Source organism: Schistocerca gregaria, chromosome 4 (assembly GCF_023897955.1).
Source record: "Schistocerca gregaria isolate iqSchGreg1 chromosome 4, iqSchGreg1.2, whole genome shotgun sequence".
Lineage (NCBI taxonomy): Eukaryota > Metazoa > Arthropoda > Insecta > Orthoptera > Acrididae > Schistocerca > Schistocerca gregaria.
In genome coordinates this window covers 785,155,449-785,182,250 of record NC_064923.1, presented here as the reverse complement: position 1 = coordinate 785,182,250, position 26,802 = coordinate 785,155,449, and the positions used below count along the sequence as shown (strand labels likewise).

General features: G+C 42.4%; 1 protein-coding gene across 4 annotated transcripts in view; it reads left to right on the top strand.

The window, feature by feature from the left end:
* The window catches only part of LOC126267434 (CXXC-type zinc finger protein 1-like), a 73,467-nt gene extending 58,294 nt beyond the window's left edge, over nt 1-15,173 (top strand). For all 4 annotated transcript variants that reach the window (XM_049972688.1, XM_049972690.1, XM_049972689.1 and 1 more), the window contains 5 exons: nt 6,835-7,196; nt 9,584-9,883; nt 9,991-10,149; nt 10,307-10,444; nt 13,062-15,173. In XM_049972688.1, the coding sequence (XP_049828645.1) occupies nt 6,835-7,196; nt 9,584-9,883; nt 9,991-10,149; nt 10,307-10,444; nt 13,062-13,211 (1,109 nt within the window). In that variant the 3' untranslated portion in view covers nt 13,212-15,173. The remainder of the gene's footprint in view (nt 1-6,834; nt 7,197-9,583; nt 9,884-9,990; nt 10,150-10,306; nt 10,445-13,061) is intronic.
* The last annotated feature ends 11,629 nt before the right edge of the window (nt 15,174-26,802 follow it).

Here is a 26,802-nt window from a genome sequence, read left to right as displayed (position 1 = left end):
TTTATTTCTTCCCTTTCCTTTCTGTAAGTGACACTGAGTTATTGGCTTTTGTAGAAAGCATGAGAACTGTTCGTTTATCTTGCCATACCAGAACCACCATTTTGTTGTTGCGGAGGCATTTTATTTCGTGCTTCCTTAGACGCGGAGCTCCTTTCTTGATTGCAGCTGGAAGTTTTTTGCGATTGGCCTGAATCGTTCTTGTGAGATGCATGTTCTGTTTCAACAGCTCATCAGCTAATGCAACACTTGTATAAAAACGGTCAGTGTACAAATGATACCCTGATTGCCCTGTAGCATTTCTGATATTAGCTAGCAGCTGAAGAACTATTCTCTCAGAAAAATTCAAGTGTGGACAATTCAATGACTCAGTTGTTACAGCACCAAAATAGGGTATCAAACTGCAGATATAACCATTTGATGAATCCGAAATTACATAAACTCTGAGTCCCCATTTTGTTGGTTTTTGAGGATTGTACATTTTGAATAATACACGACCCTTGAACGATACTGTAGATTCATCAGCAGCTAAATACTGATACGGTTGATAAATTTCGAGAAACGTGCCAGACAAGTAATTCAGTACATTTGTCACTTTACTCAGACGTAACTGAACCTGACTGTTGACATGTGTAGCACTTGTCGGATTAGAAACATGAAGTGCCCAGAAAATTTACATAATTCGTCGGCGACTAAAACAGTATGGAAAGAAGTTGAATGATTGTAACCATTCTCTTCAAAAAATGTCCTGCAAGTTATTACACTTTCGTAATGCCATATTCAGTAGCACACCATGGAAGCGTTTCATTTCTTCCATGGTAACATTTCTCCAGTCCCACCATGCAGAATGTTGTGGAAGTGGTGTCACTTTAAGTATTTTTTATGTAGCATACCTATTCGTTTCATCTGCTATTTGTTGAAATAGGTTATCTGTAAAAATTAATTGAAAGTTTCCGACGGGCGATTATGGAACAGAACTACTTTGTTATAGAAGCACACTTTGATTCGTAAAAAGGAAAATCTGTGAAGTCAGTGTCAGTGTCGCTCCACATTCGCCACCAATCCTCTGCTGAATCACTAGAAACATGCACATTGTCACTGTTTTCTTCGTCGTTGTCACTCGAATTGTTTTGAAATGAATCACTATCATAATCAAAATCATTTTCACTCTCGTTTTCAGTTAGAGATTGCTCTAAAAGATCTAAAATCTCTTCCTCAGAAAGGACTGTACGTGAAGAACTAGCCATTTCGAGCGCGTGGACTTGAACGTAATAATTACAATCTTTGACGTAACACAGCTGCTACTGTTAGACACCTAGTTAACACTAGTTCTCCTAGATGGTAGCACACTGCAGCAATAATGCCTAGTAGACTTAAAATACGTCTTAGAGCTTCGAAAAGTAGTGTCGAATGAGGCTCGACGTCTGAGCGGAAAACAAATTTTGCGATATCGAGTGGCACTCTACATTGGAGTGGAAAGGGTTAAGACACATTACAATTAACTTTTCATAATACTAGTGTTGGATTGAATGTGGATTCCCATCATGACTGCCCTCTTCTTAAGTGACATCAGTGGTCACCTAATTTAACTACATGTGATTTATTCTTATGGAGTGGTGTAAAAATCATGTGTTCCTTTCTCCACTGCCACTTAATTTGGAAGAATTGCAAGAAAGAATGATTATTGTGGTCAGTGATATTGACCATGAAGTGTTGCAACATGTATAGCAAGAATTAGACCATCCTATTGACATTGGTTGCAACACAAGTGGTTCCCTTATTGGGCATATGTAATGTGAGTTGAAAAATTGGAGAGATGAGATGCTTTATCCACTGGCGTGTGTACTTTCTGTAGGTACTGTGGTTTTTGCAGTGTTATCTTGTGAAACCATGGGGATACTTGAGAATAAGCCTGTAAAGCCGTGAGAACAAAGCAGTAAGGGAATGAGTAGAGGTTAAACAACAGTATAAAATTTGCACTATGACCAGGAGTGTCCCAAGTGTGACATCCACTTCCAAACATATAAAAACGTTTTTCAGTGTGTTTAAAGTTATCTGTTCTTTCTCCCAGTAGGTGCTCATTTTCTTAGTGATACAAGAACGGGGGAGGGGGGGGGGGTGTTAGTGGCGGTGCGTTCTGAGTAATGACAACCGTAGGTAGTCACAATCCCTGTGTCCCCCTTAATGATCATGACTGTCTCATTTCTCTTGAAATTATGTCGTGATTCCTGTTGACAAATGTAATGGTTGCAGCGTGTAACTCGTAAGGTGGGATTCCAACCATGTCCGCAGATGGCAAGTAGCATGGACCAGACACAGGTGGCACCACTGGTTCCACTGTGAGGCACGTGGAACACAGCAACAGCGTCAGTCGCCACCGTACATCTGCCTCGGGAGCAGGCCGCACCTTCATTTGAGAACCAGTAGCAGGACTGGCACCAACTGTGTCGTACCCGAGACTGCTTTTACTGGCCAAGCATATTGATTTGATCAACAAAAATAAGTTTTTCGGCCTCCGATGAAGAAAAGTTAATGAAAGTGTGTCAAGATACTCCCTCATTTATGATATACGACGTGAGGTATACAGTAATATTTTAGTGAATGATTTATGAGAATTGTCATGAATGTATTAAAAAGGCGAAAGTCTATACATTTTGCCTTGTATAAACTGTTGTTCACAATTCGTTGTAAACAGCTGCTTCTTGCCATGCCACAGAACCATATTCACTGCAGAAGAAATCTGAGTTTCTCTGATTTCGATTTCAAATCCGTTGCTGTTTAAAAATCCTCCAAAGCTAGCAAAGCTAAGTGTGTTGTTTTGCCTGGCTATTTAATTAACATTGTAACCATAAAATGGAGTATCTTTCGCTTCAAGTCAATCGTCATGTAGCAAACTGTGTAAACCACATTGCCGATAATATCAGGTCGTCAGCCATATCGGGTACTTCAGCACTAGGACTATAATATTCCAGAGGCATTTTCTGTCACTTGACGAGCATGGCATAACCTATAGTAACGGATTTGTTTGTCTCATTATGATATAGAAACTCTTCTCAAATAAGCTTTAAACATACAATTATTAAAAGCAAAGGCTTCGCCTCCAATCGGAAAATGGGGGTAACATCAAAATCGTGCCTGGCAAGCACTTTTGCTGCTATTTTCTTCCCCCATAGCCAGTTTATGCAATACATATCCTGTTACCAGATTCTTTGCCTTGAGCTGCAGTTTATTGGGAAAAAAAAGGGTAATCTTGTGTCTGACTGTGAAATAACAGCTGCACAGTGCAGTACACATCAGTTGTCAAATTATATCCTTCAACCTCCACACATCTGGAATTGTATTTGGTATTATAAAGTAATACCAACTTGCCAAGTCTTCAAAATGTGGCCGAATGTAGCAGTGTATGAAATTTTGTACAAAATTGTTAAGGCCACTTGTTGACAAACTGCCTATTGGCTTCTGTCTCAGGTTCTTCAGCCGACATTCATCTAATGATTTTTCTGATGTTGCGCCAGCACGAGTGACTGGCATTGTCAAAGCTTCACCCTCCATTTACGGTGGTGAACTGGTGCCGAGCTCGCGGGCGCAGACTATATGTACATGGCGCGCCAACGTTCGAGGGCTTCTCCGCGGTCATTTCCAGTGCGGTTCTCCTCTTGCTACTTGCTACTGCCGTACGGGAAGCCAGGATCCGTTTACCTTAAGACTTTCCTCTTTCTTGTTCAAACTGTTTGCATGTTTTCTACAGCTTCTCTGAACCAGCGCGTGTGATAGTGCTTCTCGTGCTGGCGAAATTTCAGAAAAATCATTAGATGAACGTCGGCCAAAGAACCCGAGACAGAAGCCAATAGGCAGTTTGTCAAATTTTGTGCACTTACCTCAGTTCCAAAAATAATTTTTCTTCTGTGTATATTGCATTTCTTAGGCACAGTGGTTATTATTTTGCCTTTAATAAAACTGAGCACAAAATTAAACTGTCTTTTTTTATTCAAACAGCTTTTGAAAAAACTGAATAAAAGTACTATCAAACAGTGGAAAGTCCAGGGCGGAATGTAACAATATTAGAGAAGGAAAGTCGCTACTCATTGTGGTTTCAGTTGTCTGAGACTGCAGACGTGTGGGCGTGGGCGTGCGTGCGTGCGTGCGTGTGTGTGTGTGTGTGTGTGTGTGTGTGTGTGTGTGTGTGTGTGTCTATTGCAGATAAAGGCCTTAATGGCCGAAAGCTATAATTGTGTGAATCTTTTTGTTGTGCCTGTCCCTACTCAGCATCTCCACTGAATGGTGAATAAAAGTAATTTTTCATTTGTTTTTAACTTCTGGCAAAATTTGAAATACATTGCCAATTTTCTGTAGATCTGCTGTTTGCTTAATAAGTGAGCCTAATGATATAGATTCACATATATTTAGAACTACTTCAACATAATAATAATAATAATAATAATAATAATAATGGGAAAGATTGTGGACTACCTCACAAGGAAAATACGAAACAATTATGTAATTAAAATTGACATGTTAATTTTTATGTATTATTATGAAGCTGTGCCAATCAGACATCATAAGAAAATTTGTATATCAGTTCATTGATGCTCTCTCACTGTTCAGCATCTGTAAATATTGTGAAGTTCGACATTTTACCTTTTAGTTTCTTCTGATCCTTATGAGGACTATTATGTCACCACTCCTTACAGTAATTATTTCCAAGTTAGCCATAATGGAGGTGAATTGGACATTTTCTTTGTTAAGTCCTTTGACTTAAAACTGTCTTAAATTGTTATATGTAATGATTGATTAACACCCAAATATTTGCATACTTCATATTGTACATTTTGCACATGATTAATTTTAAACTCTTCTCCATTACAAATCAAGAGTTTTGCTCAGCTCACTCTTTCGCTACAACAAACAAGAAAACCATCTCAAAAAGCATAACAAAAACGGATCATAAAGATTCACTTTTTCTTTCCAGCCATGTTTCTTTGATATTTTCAGTGATTATATTGTTTGCTTTATAAAATTACACTTATGTTTTTCCCACTAAATTCATACTTCCATTTACAAATTTTTAGAACGACAAAAAACTTTTGATTATGTGCCAAGTACCATCACACTGCTGTATTCAGCTAAACTGATTCTCGGGTAATTGCTTCAGTGTTCTTCTCTCACTGCACACTGACCTCTCTAAATTAGCTTTGAAATTTGTCACGTGTATGCTGACAGTAAATAGTTTCATGCATCTCTAGAATCACCTACAAAATGTTTCTATCAGTTTTCCTCACCTCCTCTGAGGAAGTACTAAGGGTTTCCGTTATAGATAGTTTCTTGTGAGCTTTTCCCACAGCTCTGCTTTCTTTTTAAGGCTAATTAAATTTTTTTTATTATTTTATTGCCTTCATTCAACCATTTTAGTTAATTATACAAAGGGTTATACAGGGAGTTGTTATTCAATAATGCTTTTCAGTAATGCAGTGCTTATATGAACAATTATATATAAAGTGGGAAAGTGCCAGTAGACAGGCACAATCAAATAACACACACACACACACACACACACACACACACACACACACACAATTTCTAGCTTTTGCAACCAACAGTTGCTTCTTCAGGAAAGAGGGAAAGACGAAAGGATGTGGGTTTTAAGGGAGAGGGTAAGGAGTCATTCCAATCCCGGGAGCGGAAAGACTTACCTTAGGGGTGCAAAAGGAGAGGTATACACGCGCAGCGCGCGTGCGAGCGCGCGCGCGCCCACACACACACACACACACACACACACACACACACACACACACACACACACACACACACACACACACACGGAACTCATATACACGACTGCAGTCTCAGGCATCTGAAACTACACTTAGTTGTGACAGTCTTCTGATTGTGCCTATCTGCGACCCAGCATCTCTGCTATATGGTGAGTAGAAACTTTCCTTTTCATAATATTGTTACATTCCATCCTGGATTTTCCATTATTTGGAGTTCTCTTACATCTTTCTTAATTTCTGTAATTGTTTAATGTGTTCTTACTGTTTCGCAATTTTTATTTTATTCTCTTACTAATTTGCCAGTGGTGTTGCGATCAGATGTCGAAAGAGTGAAATGCATTTCTTCCTGATTGTGCTCATTAGCGGTTCTCTCTCTCTCTCTCTCTCTCTCTCTCTCTCTCTCTCTTTTTTTTTTTTTTATTTTTTTTTTTTTTTTTTTTTTTTTTTTTTTTTATACTACACTGACCATTTGAAGATATTCTCTTATTTGCACATTTAATTGATTTTTTTTTTATGTGTATCCTAATTATTATTTCTTTCTTGAATGCTCCATCAGTTACTGCTGTATGAGTTATTTTGAGGGTTGTTACTAGCTGTGTAACTGTTTCATAATACTTTCATTTTGCAAATATAAGTAGCCTTTTTGTTGTATTGTAGTTAATTTGCTCTGTTCAGTTTTTTAAGATCTTCCAATTCTCATCATCTTTGGGTTATCCTTGGACCATTCTCTTCTTATATGTTGTAGTGCACTGTTGAATAGTGATGGTGATAAGCAGTCACACTCTCATATTAAGTAATATAATAAGCACCCCATTCTAGCAAACAACGAGTAACAGCTATATTTTGACTGTGTGTCAATTTTATGAGTGTTTTACATTTCGATAATAGTTCAGTTCTCCAGTAACAGTTTCTTGAATCACTTTGGTCATAATAGACTAACCAATATTTTTTCTGATATGTTTTTGGCTGTATTTTTTTTTCTTTAGCTTTATGAAACAAGAGAACAGTTTGTGCAAAAATTGTGTAGCTCTGATTGGTTGGACATGACTCATTTCTACTCCTCTAGCCGATGAGAAAACCAGGATGTCAAAGCGATGTGGGCGTTGCAAAGGCTGTTACCGAACAGAAGACTGTGGACACTGCGACGGTTGTCGTAATACTGATGGTATACGGCACGGACGACAGTTACCGCGCTGCTACAACAGACTCTGTGTAGGTGTCCACCGTTCTGCAACAGCATCGAGACGTCGTGTACGTACTCGCGACTCCAGTTCAGATGGTGGAGGAGCTATGCCTCCTACAGTTTTTGAGCATGGTGGCATTGTGCGTCAGTGTTATGGCCCAAGCTGTACACAGCCTGCAAGACCCTCCAGCAAATACTGCAGTGATGCTTGTGGCCTGAAGCTTGCTGCAAATCGCATATATCAGGTAACACAGCAAAATTTCATGTTGTGGACTCACTATAATTACTTTGCCATTGTCATGTGCAATCATATTTTGTTGCTTTTTCATGTAATATTTTTTATTGGAAAAGGAAACAAGCCAACTGTAAGTTCAAGTAATTTTCCTAATTTTTCATACCAAAATGTAGTGTTGTATTGGTCTGCTGCAAATTCCTTGAGCATATTCTCATTTCGAATATAATATATTTTGTTGGGACTGAGAAGCTTATGTCCACAAAACCGTGTGGTTTTAGAAAGCATCTCTCATGCGAAACTCAGCATACCCTTTTCTCACAGGATATACTGCGAACTATGGATGAAGGACGATGGAGAGATTCCATATTTCTAGATTTCCAGAAAGCATTTGATATGGTGCCTCATTGCAAGCTGTGCAGAAGGTACGAGCATATGGAAGAGGTTTGCAGGTAGTTAGTGGGTCAAAAATATAAGTTATAGAACCAGGTATGTTGTCCTCAATGGCAAGGGTTCATCAGAGACAAGGGTATTGTCAAGAGCGCCCCAGTGGAGTGTGATACGACCACTGTTCTCTGTATACATAAATGGTTTCGCGGACAGGGTGGGCAGCAATGTGCAGTTGTTTGCTTGATAATGCTGTGGTATACTGTAAGGTGTCGAAGTTGAGCGGCTGTAGGAGGATACAAGATGACATAGGCCTAATTTCTGGTTTGCATGATGAACGGCAGCTAGCTGTAAATGTAGAAAAATGTAGGTTAATGTAGGTGAGTAGGAAAACCAAACCTGTAATGTTTGGATACAGCATTGGTAGTATCATGCTTGACACAGTCACATCATTTGAATATCTAGGCTCAACATTGCAAAGCGATACGAAATAAAATGTGTGTGTGAGGATTGCAGTAGGAAACGTGAATGGTAGACTTCAGTTTATTGGGAGAATTTTAGGAGAGTGTGACCTATTCTTGAGAATTCCAAGAGTGTTTGGGATCCATATCAGGTCAGATTAAAGGAAGACATCAAAGCAATACACAGGCGCTACCTCCATCATACATTGCATGTAAGGACCATGAAGATAAGACACGAGAAATTGGGAGCCTTGTAGAGGCATTTAGACAGTCGTTTTTGCCTCATTCTATTTGCCAGTGGAACAGGAAGGGAAATGAGTAGTAGGGACATGGGGTACCGTACGCCATAAGATGGATTGTGGAGAATCGATGTAGATGGAGATGTCATGTAATGTAGGTGCAGGTCCTTTCCAGGAATACATTTTTCGAAGCTGGTTTTGTAAGTAATCGCACTTCTATGTTACTCTTGTTAACCTCAGCATACTGAAACGAATACGTAAATGTGAATAATGCTGAATGAGAGAGCAGCTGTTGTCAGAAAAAGGAAATGTTGTATTGAAAGCTATGAGAAAATTTTGTACATACACAATACTTAATAGAAATAGGGAGGAAAAAATAAGACCAAATGATTCTGTGAAGGTAGCACATTACCCAGAAATCAAGACTACATGAATGGGATAGAAGTGAATGACAGTATCAGAGATTTGTATGTGAGAAAAATCAATCACTTGAGATGAGTTCTGTTAATATGCATAGTAACATCATATGAGAAGGTAATGGAATGTAGAAAAATTAATGATTGAAAACATGTTACTATCTAAACAGGTAAAATTACAGGCGTTGAGACATAAGGAGAGAAGTGCAGATATGAATGAGTGATGAGACTGAATACAAAGTAAAGAGAACTGTGAAAACATTACTGGTGGTGTTAAGTTGTTTGTTACAGAGGAAGCTCCTAGAATTCATTTAACTTTAATGGTATTAGATAAAGCATTACAACCTCACGGCCATTATATCAGGTTTTGAAACTTTCCCTGGAGGATATGTGGGTGGGGTAGTGATCGAGGTGTTCCGTACAAAAGATTTTCTTGTGGCCGTTTAGTTTGCAGCCAAGTTCACTGAGATCCCTCAAGTGAACAATCAATCTAGTTTTTCCTTACTATGTCACCTCACTCTTCCTGAATGAATGGAAAGCAGTGCAGTTGAAACAGAAACTGTGTTTCAGCTGCTGGTAGAACCTTTTCAGTTAAACAATACTGTAGCGTAGTACCAGCTTTACTGAATAACACAATCAGTTTAAACAATGATTCAAGTGTTTCATGGGGAATTGACTCTCCTTTCATTCTGTACACATAGTGCCACATACCAACAAATACTTCTCTCGCCAGACACTTTGTGAACTTGTTTATCACTTTCTATGTGAAGCCTGCAACTAGACCTTTTATTGTTTTCAGATTCTTTTGTTTATTAAAGTACAACAAAAGACTAAAGTTAATAATATAACTGAAAATTGCTGAGAAAATTATACTGACGGAAATTTATCATCATTTAGGTCTTGCCACAACGTATCCAGGAATGGTCCCTTTCACCTTGTGTTGCAGAAGAAAACAATAAAAGACAATTAGAAAGTGTGCGGAGACAACAGTTGGAAGTACGTGCTATTCTACATGATCTTGATAAACGGCATAAGGAACTGGATGCTATGATAGATCGGGCAGCTGCTGCTGTAGCTGACCCTAACTGGAAAGAGGAAGCAGAGGATGAATGTGAAGCTAGCATGTACTGCATCACTTGTGGTCACGAGATACATTCACGAACTGCCATCAAGCATATGGAGAAGTGCTTCAACAAGGTAGATCACTACACTATGAATTCTTAGCCTTATTTCTTATGAAATGAGAATTAAATTTTCATTGTGATTTTTTTTTTTCTGTTAACCATTTGCATTTTATGTTTTAGTACGAAAGTCAGTCTTCATTTGGATCTATATACAAAACGCGCATTGAGGGTAACAATATGTTCTGTGACTATTATAATCCAGCAAACCAGACATATTGCAAGAGACTGAAGGTACTCTGCCCAGAACATTCAAAAGAACCAAAGATTTCTGATACTGAGGTGTGTGTAAAATGTGGTGAATAGTTTTCTTGAAAGTGAACGTAACGTAGTATTCATTTGACTAAGTGTTGTTTTAATAAATGACCTACCATTTGTATCAGATTATCTGTGCTGCAAGGTCAGAAAAAGATTTCTGTTTCATTATTGTTTCTCTCAGGTATGTGGCTGTCCTCTGGTGGTAAATGTATTTGAACCTACAGGCGAATTTTGTCGTGCACCAAAAAAGAGCTGTGTGAAACACTATCATTGGGAAAGATTGCGGAGAGCTGAAATTGATATGGAAAGAGTTCGACAGGTACGTTATTTCTAGGTGAAATCAAACAATGGAAAGTCCAGGTTGGAATATCAACAATATTGTGAAAAGGGTAGATTGCTACTCACCGTAATGACCACTTGCTTTCCTTTAGGTTAAAACCTTCTTGAGAAAAGAAAAGAAAATATTCATTCACACAAGCACCTCATGCATTCATGATGGCATTCTGGCTGCAGTGTCTGGAGAGAGTAGTCATGTACGCATGAGGTGTGTTTGCTTGTGTGAATATGTACGTGTTTTCATTTCTGAAGAAGGCTTTGGCTAAAAGCTAAGTGTGTAACTGTCTTCGTTTTGTGTGTCTGCAACTCAACATGTCATTTTTAAGGTGAGTAGCATTCCAGTCTTTTCATAATTCTGCTGTTTTTAGGTAACATGTTTGTAGTAATAGATCTGAGAAAGAAATTTTCATCAGTTACATTTTAAGTTAAATCAAAATCCACCACCACAGTGTCTGTATAAGTTGGGCTAATCTCAGAAACTAATGTACGATTTTGATTTGGTTTTCACTTTTACTTTGATTCATGAGGAAGGTTTGTGTACATAATTTATTACTGCAAAGAAATGGTGAGTAGCAGTCCACTCTTACCATAACATCTCGGAGCTATACTGAATTGGATGCATAAGACCCACTTGATAACATGGAGAAACTAAAAGAAATTAATTTTAATAAAACAACAGTCAGGAACAGTGGCTACAATTCTTCTCTTGTTGACAAACTTTCAGGTAAATAAAAGCTATAAACAACAGATCTACCACCACCTTGCCAATGCAATCTGCGAAAAGCATGATCAGATAACTGCTATGCCCTTTCTATGAAGCTTGTCCTGTAAGATAGCCAGTCTCTTCAAAAGTACAAATATGAGAATAAGTTATTTCACAAACAGTAAGTTGAAACATTAAGCTATTCATAATGTAGGTACATCCATCCAACCCAATAAGAAATTTAATATATACAAATTAGTATACAATTCCTGTCAAAAATACATCGGTCAGACAGGGAGAAGCTTCAAGATGAGATTCAAGGAGCATCTCAATGCAGTTCAGCTAAAAAACTTAAGCAAGTCCACCTTTGCTGCTCACATAGCTGATGAGAAACATTCTGTACAGAGCACTGAAAACAACGTACAGATCCTTCTGTATGCAGACAAGAGTATTATTATGAACATCCTTGAAATAAAAATAGAAATATTTAAAAATAAAAACTTATAACCTCAGAACATTCTCATTAAACAGACAGAACTAACAAACAACAATGCTTTCCTTTTTTTTAAAAAAAAGCTTCCAAACACTACTCTCTCATAGGACACCAAAATTAACTACTCCAGTTGCTAACACAAATATAGACCTCAAATGTTTCTAATAGATTACCTATACACCACACATTAAGTATGTGGAATTGTTTGAAAAAAGTAAAAGTTCATTTAATTAATGGACCATTGCTGTTTTTACAACATAGCTTCTACAATCATGGAACCATCACAATGTCAGTTACTGACGACGTAGCTTTAGTCTTGTAATCTTTGAATACAGTATTGATGTTGTACCCCCCAAGAATACAGGATTGATGTTGTACTCCCCAAGAATACAGGATTGATGTTGTACTCCCCGACATAGTCGTGACGATTAAGTATCTAGGCATAACAATGCAAAGTGATACAAAATGAAAAGAGGACATAAAGTCAGTAGTAGGGGGAAGGCGAATGGTAAACTTTGGTTTTGTTGGTAGAATTTTGAAAACATGTAGCTCATCTATAAAGCATACCACACGAGTATTATGGAGACACTTCATGAACTCGAATGCAAATCCCCAGAGGGAAGATGATGATCTTTCCAAAAAACACTGTTGAGATAATTTAAGGGACTCGCAGCATTTGCAGCCGACTGTAGAACAAGTTACTGCTGCCAACATGCATTTCGTGTAAGGACCGTGAAGACAAGATAGGAGAAATAGGACTTACACAGAGTCATACAGACAGTCTCTCCCCACCCCCCCACCCCCTCCCCTCCATTTGTGAGTGGAACAGAAAGGGGATAACTAGTTGTGGTACAAGTTGCCACTGAGATGCAAATGTAGATCAATGTGACAAACAGCCAGTGCTCCAAAATAGCTCTTTTCATAACTTAGTGGTGACTAGTTTCAGGTTATTATTCAAACCCATTCTCAACTCATCCACCTAATCAGAATAAATATTACTCCACATAGCAAAAAAAGCATGACAATAGTTATGATGGCTTGCTTTGACTCCTTTGGATAATGATTGTCATGATTTTTTGCTATAGGGGGTAATATTTATTCCGATTAGGTGGATGAGTTGAGAATAGTTTATAAATGAAAACCCAAAACTAGTCATCATCAAGTAATAAAAAGAGCTATTTTGCAACTTTGTCTGTTCGTCGTGTTGAAATAGTATCATGAGTTGCTGACTCTTCAGCATGCTGGAAACCCATAAATGTGCATGTAGATAAATGCGTAAGTTGTTACTGTTTATAACAGAACCATCTAATATCTTTAAACTCAGTTCATAATTTCTTTCTTTTTCTCCAGACTATTATCTAATGTACTAGTGCTGATGTTCACAGTACAGTTGCTGTTTTTCAGTGGCTGAAGATAGATGAGCTGATAGAACAAGAGCGTCAAATACGCCACATGATGGCGAGCAGGGCAGGTGTTCTTGGTCTGATGCTGCATTCCACATACAATCACGACCTCATGGAGCAAATGACGTCAAATCAAGACCGACAGCAGTAATATTGACCGAGAGGAGCAATGTTACCAACTACAATATCACAATGTTGATGCTGTGTTACATTTAAGAAATATTTTAATTACAGTTAAGTTAATCTCTCTTGGTTCCACTTGAACATATTATTGTATGTTTTTATCAACAGTGAGCAATTATTATCATCATTTTCTGCTTGTCAGAAAATAAAATGAACTGCACTGCATAAAAAAGATAAACTGTTTTTCATATAAAAATCCTGCATAGCCACTTAATGGTAACAATTGACTGGTATTAGCCACTTTATAGCGATGGTTCACTGGTGTGATTATTAGTCACTTAATAGAAATGGTTCACTGGAATAATTATTAGCTTTTTGTATTGGTGGGGACCATTAAATTAGTCTGTCATTACTGAGGAGAAAGAGAAAGTGCTAAGGAATAGCATTTCTCCACCATGACTGTACAGTGGCTTGTGATGTATTTATGAAGGTGTATACATGGCAGAGAAAGGCTTTTGAGGTTATGGGCAATGAATGTGGCCAGCATAGGAAGATAAAAAATGGAGCAAGGGAGTGATGTGTTGTATTTTATAAAGTTTTTACTTTGTTATTCTACTTCTCTACAAATTTATCATGTGTTCTTATACATCAGAACTGTGCAATGTTGGTGTCTTTTGAATGCTTACTGAATTGGTAATAAATGTAAATGTCGTGTGACTAGGGCCTCCCTACAGTTAGACCATTTGCCGGGTGCAAGTCTTTCGATTCTATGCCACTTTGACGACTTGCGCATCAATGGGGATGATGTCGATGACGACGACGATGACAATGACAATACAAAACCCAGTCCCTGAGTGGAGAAAATCTCTGATCCTGCCAGGAATCAAACCTGGGCCCTTAGGATTGACATTATCTCGCACTGACCACTCAGTTACCGGGGGTAATGACATTCCACAATCAATTGTGGTTGGTTGTTTGTTTTTATTTTTATGTTAAGCTGCGTGGTAAAATATGATTGTCGCAAGTCAGATGTGCCTTGGAGTGGTAGATTCAGATCTATCTACTCACTGTCACATTAGTAAGTGCATCCAGCATCTCTATTATCCAGGAGACAGAGTAGCAGTTACCTTAGATCAAATCTTCTCCGCCCTGTGATCTCGTGGATCATTATCGGAAAGCCCCTGAAACATACACAGATTCAGATTTATAAGCTGGCTCACATTCTGCATGTCTTTGCTGGTTAGTTCATATTGCACAACTAAAATGAATAGTGCTCTTAGTATTCAAATTATAAAAACACTAATGTTTAATGTGTAGAACTATATCGTTATCTCTACAATTTCTCTTGAAGCTCAGTGATAATTCTTAAACTTCACAACTATTTTGATGTCTTTTGATCCCTATTAGAGCTTAAGATACCGCTGAAACTATGTCTATCTGTGCTATCAAGAATTAACTGCAGTTATATTGCCAGATGCCAAAAGTCCCTCAGGGAAATCTTTTCCATTCTCCCAAGCACATTTCAAGATGGTTTCAATAGTGGAAATTGGTATCTCTGTACGATCTACCATACGACAAAAAAAAAAAAAATCGGTCTTCATCATAGTGTGGAAAATAATTCATGTGATTTCATTAATGAATTAGTGAGTGAAGTATTACTGTGTTAAAACACTGGCTTCATATTCAGAAGGAAAATTGTTATTGTTCAAATCCAGCTTTTCATAAATTGCAGTAAGTGAATGGTATGATTTGTTTGAAGTGGCTCTGATTGATTTCCTTCACTATCCTCCTCACACTACAGAATTGATTTCATTCAGATGTTAACCTGTCACATTTTAGCATTTGTTCCTCTCTTTTTACCTTCCTTCCTTTTGCTTAAGAATTTTCTACCATAGTGCTAGAAACTTTCAGAATGAAATGGAACATGAAAATATGATGCATGTTTTTAAGTAATACTGTATTGAAATAAGAATAAAACAAGTATACATTTCATTGCAATTTTATTTTTACATTAAAACTTGTGTAAGCCTGTACTTTAACCTACTTTTTTTAATACTCACCAGTACTGAGGTGCATATCGTATCTTACAACTAGTTTTTGAATACCATTCTCATAGAAATCTGCCCCCAGATTAGGCAACAGTTGCATAAACCACATTTCCTGACACTTGAGGAAACTCATCACATAACACACACACCACATAGATAATATTGTCGGGAAGGCGAGCCAAAGGTTGCGTTTCATTGACAGGACACTTAGAAGATGCAACAAGTCCACTAAAGAGACAGCTTACACTACACTCGTTCGTCCTCTGTTAGAATATTGCTGCGTGGTGTGGGATCCTTACCAGGTGGGATTGACGGAGGATATCGAAAGGGTGCAAAAAAGGGCAGCTCATTTTGTATTATCACGTTATAGGGGAGAGAGTGTGGCAGATATGATACACGAGTTGGGATGGAAGTCATTACAGCATAGACGTTTTTCGTCGCGGCGAGACCTTTTTACGAAATTTCAGTCACCAACTTTCTCTTCCGAATGCGAAAATATTTTGTTGAGCCCAATCTACATAGGTACGAATGATCATCAAAATAAAATAAATCAGAGCTCGAACAAAAAGGTTTAGGTGTTCGTTTTTCCCACTCGCTGTTCGGGAGTGGAATAGTAGAGAGATAGTATGATTGTGGTTCGATGAACCCTCTGCCAAGCACTTAAATGTGAATTGCAGAGTAGTCATGTAGATGTAGATGTAACATCAAAATTGTAAAGCAACTGTTCTCTCTCACTTTCTCATAAACTTCCTGCACTAAATAGTCAGTAATGACTGAGGATTGCACACTTCATTCCTCATCATGCACATTCTTGCAGCCATCTATAAAAGCTTTCACCCATTTCTGTACCATCCCATCGTTCATAACGTTTTCTCCACACGTTTTACTGATCTGAAGATGAATTACAGCCACTTTCATGTAGTAAGAAAATGGATGACAGAATATATTTCACAATCAGTGTGATTCTCAATCATAGGAGGCATTTCAAACACTCACAAATAAATTCAAACATGCGAGATATTTATGGGATTTATGTAGAAAAATAGTTTAAGTACAGGATTTCATGTAAAAATAAAATTGCTAAGAAAAGTGTACATATGCCTTGTACATTTTAAGGATCAGAAAGAGAATGTTTATGAAACTGGATTAAAAACAAGTGTGTAGAACTTCTCCTGTTTTCGACATTGTTGATTATGCAGAATGACTTCAGTGACAACACATCAGTAACAAAACCATTAGGGATCTGAGCAGTAACTGATCAGAGAGTATTAGCCGTAGAGGTTCAGATGTTCACCACATTTGACTATTGTACACTGTAGCGAAGGTGTTGGTTCGAATGGGATTTGTCTCTGGGATTGTGCATGTCTGGGTTTATTTTTATAAAAGCATTTATTAACAGTGTAAGTATTTTCACAGAAACATAATGGCACCGGTGTAGGCAGTTATAGTAAATCAACAGTATTTTTGCCCAAGCTCGAAGGTGTGATTCAAATGAGCTTCAGGCTCTGTGAGACACAGTGGGCACTAACTAAGAACAACAAAATAGAAAGCACAATATTCACACTCTTCGCACAACGCACTTGACAGTCATGTGATCTCATAAACATGATAAATGAATAACATCACAACAAAATCTGCCTCTACTACCCAATACGTCTGGCAGTAACTTACTATTGCTACACACAGCAGAACTACCAAGGTTAAGTAGTCTATGGACATCAATAGCAACATAAAAATTACAAAACTTTTGGATGTGTACAATAGTTGAACATGCCTTCATACTTGAACAAGCCTTCAATGCGATTACAAACAGGACATAGAACTCTCCCTTGTGCGGCAATACGACATCCCCTCAGCTTGGAGATAAGGCACAATACCAAAGCACACGCACGGCCGTGCCCTGTAATATCAAAAGTTGTAAAGAAAAACAATGTTAGGGAAAGGATAGATTGCTACTCACCATACAACTGACAACCAATTGGAGCTGCCGGTGGTACTAGTCGTCTGCAAGGGATGTGCTTGTTTCTGTGAACATATGTGTTTTTTCTGTGCTGAAGAAGGCTTTGGCCAAAAGCTATAATGTGTAACAGTCTTTTCATTATGCCTGTCTGCAGCTCAGTGGACAGTCTTTATGGTGAGTAGCAATCTGTCTTTTTCCTAGTACTGTTGATATTCCAACCTGGAATTTCCTTTGTGGAAACTTCTACAGAATTCTTCACACTCAAAGCACATACTCAAGCCAGTGGGTGCCCTCACTGTACACAGTCCTCGTTGTGCAGTAAGACCAATCTGACAGCTGTCGATTGTCCAGTCACTACAGGCCACTAAAGTATACTCCTAGTGCTCCATATATTACAGCAATAAGAAAACCACTCTTCTCCATACCTAGTTGCAGTTTCCACCATCCCCGACCAATCGATAAAGACACGTTTGCTGGTTGCTGGCCACCAACCGACTGCTGACCTATTTTAACTGCAGCCCGTGAGGACAACTCTGGACAGCCACACTGATATGCTATGTATGTAGTATGTATCAAGTTGGGAGTTTGTGTTAGATGTGAAGTATGCTTGACAGTCGAAGTGGTTGAGACGAATACTTGCATGAAGTGGGAAGTCTGGGTTCGAGATCCAGTCCGGCACATGTTTTCACCTTTTGCCATTGAATTTACTTTGATGCTCAATTTCAGATAATGTCAGAATTTCAATTTTATCTACCTCTTCCGTGTCGTGCTGCTGAACCTAAGCTCAGTGCAGCATTAATATGGTCACAGTTCAGTGACAGAGTTAGTGGCTGGAGTTGAGGACACAGGGACCAAATATCTCCTGAGACAAGGAAGTCTCTTCGAATTGGATGAGGGGAAGTAAGATGGCCCTGTAATGGGAAATCTACTATGGTCAACACCACAAGATGCCAAAGGCAATAGGAAAACATGACATTAAAGACCCTAGTCGTAACCCTTTCCCTATATGAGCCTCAGGGCTCAAACGACTCCGACCACACCCTCTGGCCAGACAGTGGGCACCAGAGCAAAGCAGCTGCAGCAGCCCGTGCTGCAGTTCAATTTCACAGTACAACACAGACTGTGTTTTTCTTTTAATAATAGTGACATGCAGAAAGTTTGTTTCGTCATATCTTAAATAGGCATTAAAATTTTTGAGTTGTATACTCATGTGGAACAATACAAGGGTACTCCACTAACTGCTAATTTCTTTTCCAGTACAGATATTCAGAATTTGTTTTCTAAGAGAAATTACAGTTTTCTACACCATATTGGAATGGACTAGATGTGACTCTGCAGCTTTCAGTTTGACATCTGTTCAGCCCTCTGTGTGCTCTTCTCCCCCTGCGGGTTCGGGGGTTAGAATAGGCCCGCGGTATTCCTGCCTGTCGTAAGAGGCGACTAAAAGGAGTCTCAAACTTTTCGGCCTTATATGGTGGTCCCCTGTTGGGTTTGACCTCCATCTCTCAAAATTTTCTGAAGAGCGAGCCGATTGGGAAAGGGCGCCTTACTTGGTGCATTGTGTCCATCTTGCGATCAGACTTTTCGCCAGCTTATACACCGTTGAACTGCAGTCCTGTCCGCTCTCCATCTCTTGGGCACGACTCTTTTTCTGCGTGCAGATAACACCTTGCACTGTGCAGTGCCTCTTTCTGCACCGACGGCGACCATGGACCACATGTTACCTAACATCCAGCACGGTAGCCAGTCCGTTGTGGTGGGGCCGCCATGTACCCTGTTGGTTGTAGCCCCCTGACAACACAGGGATCGCTCTACTGATGCCTGCGCCATTAACTCCCCACGTATGCCAAGGAGTAGATGCCTATCCTCCTGGGGTATCGGGACTCCCGGCAACACCCATCCTGCCAGGTGGCTCTTGCCGTGGCTGGGTGGCGCCCGTGGGCAGGGCCCTTGGTCGGAGTAGGTGGCATCAGGGCGGATGACCTGCAATGAAGCGTGGTACATCGTCTCTTGCTGGTGGCCAGCCGCCGGCAGTCTCTAAGCATTCTCGGGCTCAGTTTAACGCTCAGAAGTACGATCCGAAAACGTTCCCCTCCCTGGCCACACCGTGGGAGGAGCGTAAGTCTCAGGACGGCAGCAGCAGTTATTCCCCTCGATTCTTAATTTGTTCGAGAGTTGATGGGGAGTCTTTTCTCTCCACAAAGCCTCAGTTCTTCGTCGAGCATTTAGAGGACAAGTTTGGGGAGGTGGAGGGCTTGTCAAAAATGCGCTCTGGGTCAGTCCTGATACCAACGGCATCCTCTGCCCAGTCACGACGGTTACTCGCTTGTGACAAGTTGGGGGATGTTGCCGTTACGATAACACCCCATAAGAGTTTAAATATGGTCCAGGAAGTTATTTACCATAGGGATCTTCCTTTGCAGTCTGATGAAGAGCTGCGCGCCAATTTAGAGTGCCGAGGTGTACATTTCGTCCGGCGCGTTCATCGGGGTCCGAAGGAAAATCAGATTGCTACCGGTGCCTTCATCTTGGCCTTCGAAGGGGATACATTACCGGAAAAAGTCAAGGTGGTGGTCTACCAATGTGACGTTAAGCCCTATATCCCTCCCCCAACGCGGTGCTTTAAGTGCTGGAAGTTCGGCCACATGTCTTCTCGCTGCACTTCCAGCCTCACATGTCGAGATTGCGGACGCCCATCACATCCCAATACTCCATGTGCCCCACCTCCCATCTGTGTCAACTGCGGGGAGCACCATTCACCTTGCTCGCCAGACTGCCGAATTTTCCAGAAAGAGTGTAAAATCATGGAATACAAGACCCTGGACCGACTAACCTATACTGATGCCAAGAGGAAATACGACCGACTCCATCCTGTGAGAATGACATCTTCCTACGCTGCTGCTACAACACCTGTGCTAGGCCTGTCTGTGTCTCCAATTGTGGCCGGATCGACGAGTAATAAAACTCCTGCCCCCTCGCCAGTGGGGGGCTCTACCCACCGGGTTGCTCCTGCGCCACCTACCTCAGGAGCAACATCATCCCACCCATCGGGGACGTCCGTCCCCACTTATAAGCCGGAGAAGTGTCCAAATTCTTCGGCTTCTCACGCTCGCAAGGGGTCCCTTGGGTCCCTCCCTTCCCAGGTTTCCGCCAGCGAGAAGCCTGACGACCGACAATGGCGTAAGTGCCCGCAATCAGCTGGTCGTAGGGCTTCACGATCCTCCTCCGTTCCGGAGACTGAATCAGTGAAGCCCTCTCAGCCGGTGCGACCCAAGGAACGGGGTGAGAAACCCAAGAAGAGCTCTCAGCCCAAGGAACTCGCAGTGGCAGCCATCCCACCGCAACCTTCCAGCTCTGCGTCTGAGGATGCGGTGGAGATTCCGGCGTGTCCGTGAGGACCTCCATCTCGCCGGTCCATCAGACTCCATGGAAAGCAATATCACAGGCAGCTGGTGACCCAGCGGCGTTATCTCCCTTCCCAGTCCCGTCAAGCCTTTCTCAGCCATGGACAACACCATCCTCCAGTGGAACTGCAGCGGTTTCTTCCACCATCTAGCTGAGCTCCGCCAACTTATCAGCCTTCACCCTTTCCTCTGCATTGCTCTGCAGGAAACTTGGTTTCCAGCAATGCGAACCCCCGCCCTCCATGGCTATCGGGGTTATTATAGGAACCGGGCAGCTTATGAAAGGGTGTCTGGTGGCGTCTGCATCTATGTCCTGAACTCTCTTCACAGCGAGTCTGTACCTCTCCACACACCTTTAGAGGCTGTCGCTGTTCGGGTGTGGACGCCACAGGCTGTTATCGTATGCAGTCTTTACCTTCCACCGGATGGTGATGTCGCGCAGCATGTCCTGGCTGCTCTGATAGCTCAATTGCCTCCACCTTTCCTGTTACTGGGCGACTTTAACGCCCATAACCATCTGTGGGGTGGGTCAGTGGCAACAGGTCGAGGCGCCTTCGTTGAGCATTTATTGGCGCAGCTCGATCTTAAATGATGGTGCCTTCACACACTTCAGTGTGGCGCATGGCACATACTCCGCCATTGACCTTTCCATCTGTAGCCCTAGCCTCTTACCGTCTGTCCAATGGAGAGTACATGACGACCTGTGTGGTAGTGGCCACTTTCCGATCTTTCTGTCACTGCCACAGCGTCAGTCTTCTGGGCGCCCTATGAATCAGGCTGACTGGGACTTGTTCTCCTCCACTGCTGCTATTGAGCCTCTCTCTAACGATGCCATTGATGCAGTAGTTCAATCGATCACCACCGGCATCATTACTGCCGCCGAATCTGCCATTCCCCGTTCTTCTGGGTCCCCTCGGCGGCGGACTATGCCTTGGTGGTCTCCTGAGATCGCTGAAGCGATTAAAGCTCGCCGGCGGGCGCTCCAGCATCACAAGCGACATCCCTCAATCGACCACCTTATCGCCTTCAAACGGCTGCGTGCGCGAGCCCGCTGCATTATCCGCCAACACAAGCAGGAGTGCTGGGAGCGGTATGTGTCCACCATTGGCCTCCATGCCACTCCATTGGGCCAAGATTCGACGCCTCTATGGCTATCGGACCCCTGTCAGTGTCCCTGCGCTCTCACTGAATGGAGCAGTTTGTACTGACTCCGACGTCATTGCAAACCGCTTGACAGAGCACTTTGCTATGAATTTCGCTTCTGCCAACTACCCCTTGGGCTTCCGCTCCATTAAGGAGCGGATAGAACGTCAGAGTCTTTCTTTTTGCACTCACCATCCTGAATTGTACAATGTTCCATTCAGTGAGTGGGAATTTCGAAGTGCCCTCACCACTTGTCCTGATACCGCTCCTGGGCCAGATAGCATCCACTCTCAGATGCTGAAACACCTTTCAGTGGACTGCCAGCAACGCCTCCTCAATCTTTACAACCGCATTTCGGTCGAGGGTGAGTTTCCGTCGCAATGGCGGGTAAGTCTTGTTGTCCCTATTCTGAAACCAGGAAAGAACCCTTTGGGGTGGACAGCTACCGTCCCATTAGCCTCACCAACGTTCTTTGCAAGTTGCTTGAACGGATGGTGAGCTTGCATTTGAATTGGGTACTGGAGTCTCGAGGCCTTCTGGCTCCGTCTCAGGGTGGGTTCCGTAAAGGCCGCTCCGCCGCCGACAATCTGGTGAGCCTGGAGTCGGCCATCCGTACTTTGCCCGCCGTCAGCATCTGGTTGCTGTCTTTTTCGACATGCGGAAGACGTATGATACGACATGGCGTCATCACATCCTTTCTACGCTTCATGGATGGGGTGTTCGGGGCCCTCTGCCGATCTATATCCGCAATTTTCTGTCGTATCGTACCTTCCGCGTGCACGTCGCGGCCTCATATAGTTCCTCCCAAGTCCAGGAGAACGACGTGCCACAGGGTTCTGTTCTCAGTGTGTGTCTGTTTTTAATAGCTATTAACGGGCTCGCTGCGGCCGTGGGAAATACTGTCTCCGCTCCCCTGTATGCTGACGACTTCTGCCTTTACTACAGCTCTATTGGCATTGCAGCTGCTGAACGTCAGCTACAGGGCGCAATCCGCAAGGCGCAGTCTTGGGCTGTAGGGCATGGTTTTCAGTTTTCCGCAGCCAAGACCTGCGTTATGCATTTCTGCCGGCGACGCACTGTTCACACGGAGCCGCGGCTTTATCTTGACGGCGAGCTTCTTAAAGTGGTGGAGTCATATAGGTTTTTGGGGATGGTTTTTGATGCTAGGTTGACTTGGCTGCCTCATATTCGGCAGCTTAAACAGGCGTGTTGGCGGCATGTAAATGCTATGCGATGCCTGAGCCACACCAGGTGGGGCGCCGACCGATCTATTCTCCTATGGCTTTACCAGGCGTTAACCCAGTCCCATTAGGACTACGGGAGTCTGGCTTATGGCTCAGCATCCCCATCTGCATTGCGGGTGTTGGATGCAATCCTCCACAGCGGGATACGCCCTGCCACTGGTGCCTTCCGAACCAGCCCTGTGGACAGCATACTTGTGGAGGCAGGTATCTCTCCACTGTTGTTACGACGCCAACAATTACTGGCTGCTTATGTTGCCCATGTTTTTAGCTTGCCCGGGCATCCAAATTATCGTGTCCTCTTCCCGCAGTCAGTCGTTCATCTGCCAGAACGTCGGCCCCGGTTGGGTTGTCCGATCGCCGTATGTGTCAAACAGCTTCTTTCCTGGCTTGGGTATTTCCCTGTTCCACCTCCTTTCCGGGACCCTTTGTGTACACCCCCGTGGTGTGTGCCTCGCCCTTGCCTTCGGCTCGACTTGGCACAGGGCCCGAAGGACTCAGTCCCTCCGGAGGCCTTCCGACGCCGCTTTTATTCCATCCTGGCCACGTATCAGGGCTCTTGCGTTGTCTACACCGACGGTTCGATGGTTGCTGGTCTAGTCGGTTATGCACTGACTCTAGGGGACCATTCTGAACAACGTTCATTGCCGGCTGGCTGCAGTGTTTACACTGCTGAGCTGGTCGCCATCTTTTGTGCCCTAGAGTATATCCGCTCCTGCTCAGGTGAGTCCTTCGTTATCTGTAGCGATTCCCTGAGCGGTTTACGAGCTCTCGACCAGTGTTTCCCTCGTTCTCGTCTGGTGATGGCTATCCAGGAGTCCCTGTATACTCTCGCCCATAGCGGCAGGTCTGTGGTCTTTGGACCCCAGGCCATGTTGGTATACCCAGCAATGAAACTGTTGACCGCCTGGCGAAAGAGGCCACCAGTGCGCCATCTCTGGAGATTGGCCTCCTGGCGGGTGATTTGCGGGTAGTCTTACGCCACAAAGTTCTCTCATTTTGGGATGCTGAATGGCGCGGTCTGGCCACCCCTAACAAACACCGTGCCGTCAAGGACACGACGACTGTGTGGCGGTCATCCATGCGAGCCAACCGCAGGGACTCAGTCGTCCTTTGTCGGCTCCGCATTGGCCACACCCGACTCACTCACAGTTATTTACTGTGTCGTGAGGATCCCCCTCTTTGTCGTTGTGGGGCGTCCTTGACGGTGGTCCATATTATGTCAGAGTGCGCCCTTTTAACCGTGCTCAGGCAGACTTTTGCAATGCCTGACATGCTCTCTGCTCTTTTATCAGATGACTCTGCCATGGTGGACTTGGTTTTGTGTTTTATTCGGGCATGGGATTTTTATCCTTTAATCTGAGTGGTTTTTTTTTTTAAGTGTTGATTCTGGCTTTTAGCCTCTGATTTTAAACTGAGTTTTTAAAGTGTTCTTGGTGGTTGGCTTTTCCTCTTTTTCTCTACGGTCGGCCAACCACCTTCACACTGTGTGTTTTAATTTGTTTTGTCTGGTCTCTGTCAGAGTATTTCATGTCCTTCTTTCCTGTTGTTGGTTTTTATTCTCTTCGGGTGGTTTTAGTTTTTATGGAACAACGGACCGATGACCATAGTAGTCTGGTCCCTTTAATCCCACAAACCAACCAACCTGTGTGCTCTTCAGGCTATCTGGAAATTGTATGTACCTGAAAAGTGTGTCCATAGCATCAGAGACTAACTTACTTGATTACAGAAGCAAGGGGAGGAAGTTTAAGCCTGCTGAGAACTTGCTCATATGAAATCAACAGAAATGAGTTAAGTGGTATTCCACTGAAGGTGCTCTGTAATTGCCAATACACAATATACCACAATCCCCTTGCATGCAATTTATTAATATGGTCACGGTTCAGTGACAGAGATAGTGGCTGGAGTTGAAGACACAGGAACCAAATATCTCCTGAGACAAGGAAGTCTCTTCGAATTGGATGAGGGGAAGTAAGATGGCCCTGTAGTGGGAAATCTACTATGGTCAACACCACAAGATGCCAAAGGCAATAGGAAAACACTACATTTAAAGACCCTTGTCGTAACCCTTTCCCTATATGACTAATCCTAGCATGGCAGGTCCTGAGAAGAAGATTTTGGAGTAATATGCCCACTCTCGAATCTCCAAATTGGTACTTTGTCAGGAGAGACATATTGTATGTTAAGAATAATAATGGGAGAAACAGGAAAGTATTGTTTCAAAATTGGAATGTAAGAAAGAAAAATAGAGCAGTAAACTGAAAAATGTGGTAAGAGACATGAAGAGGTATAACAGTTATAGTGTAGAACTAAGTGAGCAGGAATGAACAGTAGCTGAATATCTAGCTGTTTTTAGTAGTGCTATATATTTTTGTTGCAAGAATTTGCTATTCTTAATCTTTTGCTGGAGTGAATTTACCCTAGTGTAGTCTTCTGCCACAGAAGTTGCTACTACTGCTTTATTTGCTTGATTCCACGAACCTTGTGAATAGTAAATGTTCAGTAGACCTCCAGCCTCAGAGTCTCAGATTTTAGTCTCGCATTTTGTAAGTGTATATTCAGTCAGTCGGTAGTGCAGTAGTTACTCAGCGGTTTGTTTTGAGACTAGTGCCTGTTGTAATCTGCATAGTTAGCTACTCGTTTCAGTGCCAGCTATCACCTGTAACACATCTCCAGGGCATCGAGTTACATATTTAGCTTTTGTTGTGTGTGCTTAATAAAATGTATTTGTTTAATTGCTTGCATATTTTGGTATTTAGGAAGTGTAGTCTCGCTTCAGGCAGTCCGTATATCAGTTGACATTTCTTCTGGATAGCCAGCTACAAAGTTCACGCGTGTGTAACAAGTTGCTTACCTAGGTTTCTCCCAGCTTTCACTGTTTACTCTTCAGTTAATCTTGCTAGAGTGGGTAAAATGTGTGGCTGCTGTCTGCACCCGGAGGAGGAGATGGGTGCAGTTTGTGAACAGTTGAATGTGGGTTTGGCTGTAATCAGTCGCCCTCAGGCTACTGCCTCGTGGTGTAGTGGTGGCGGAAGTTCTAGAGCATCGCACAGGACACCTCAGGTGTCGCTTGTTTCGCCTGTGGGTTCTACTGCTGAGGCACCTTCTAGTGTACACCACGTGGTGGACCAGAAGGGCGAGTGGCGGGTGGTAATGCATTCGTGTCGCTCGAGACTGAAGGCCAGTTTGGAGGCTGGCCGTGTGGCCTTGCCTACTCGGCCTCTGGATGAACAGGTGGCCATTCCTTCAGCAGGGTCTGAGCAGGAATACGTGGGCAGGGGTTTGCTGGTTATTTGGAGCTCCAATGTTGTGCAAATTATGGAGCCTCCTCAGGAAGATAGCATTCAGGGCCGAAAAGGAAGCCAATCTGCACTCGGTATGTCTGCCGGGGCGCCTCATCTCAAATGTGGAGGTGGCCTTCTCTGCAGCTTTTGAATGTAGATGGTGCAGTCGTCTGCAAGTTGCGGCTCACGTCAGCACCGACAATGCCTGTCACGTGGGCTCTGAGGCCATCCTCAGTTCTTACCAGCAGCTGGCAGAGATGGTGAATACTGCTGGCTTTACACGCAAGGTACGAGCAGAGCTTGCATTTTCGGCATTGTTCTCGGAATTGATGGGGTGCCTTGGCTTGGAGCTGAGTGGAGAATCTCAACCAAAGGCTTATTCATCTCTGTGACGGTCTTGGCTGCAGATTTCTGGACCTTGTACCGTAATCAACCGTTGGAGATAAAGTTTATCTGCAGCGAAAAGTGTGATGCCCACAGTAAAGAGTTAAGGTAATTTCACGTGTTTAATTTATTTAATTATGAATATTTTCTTTTAT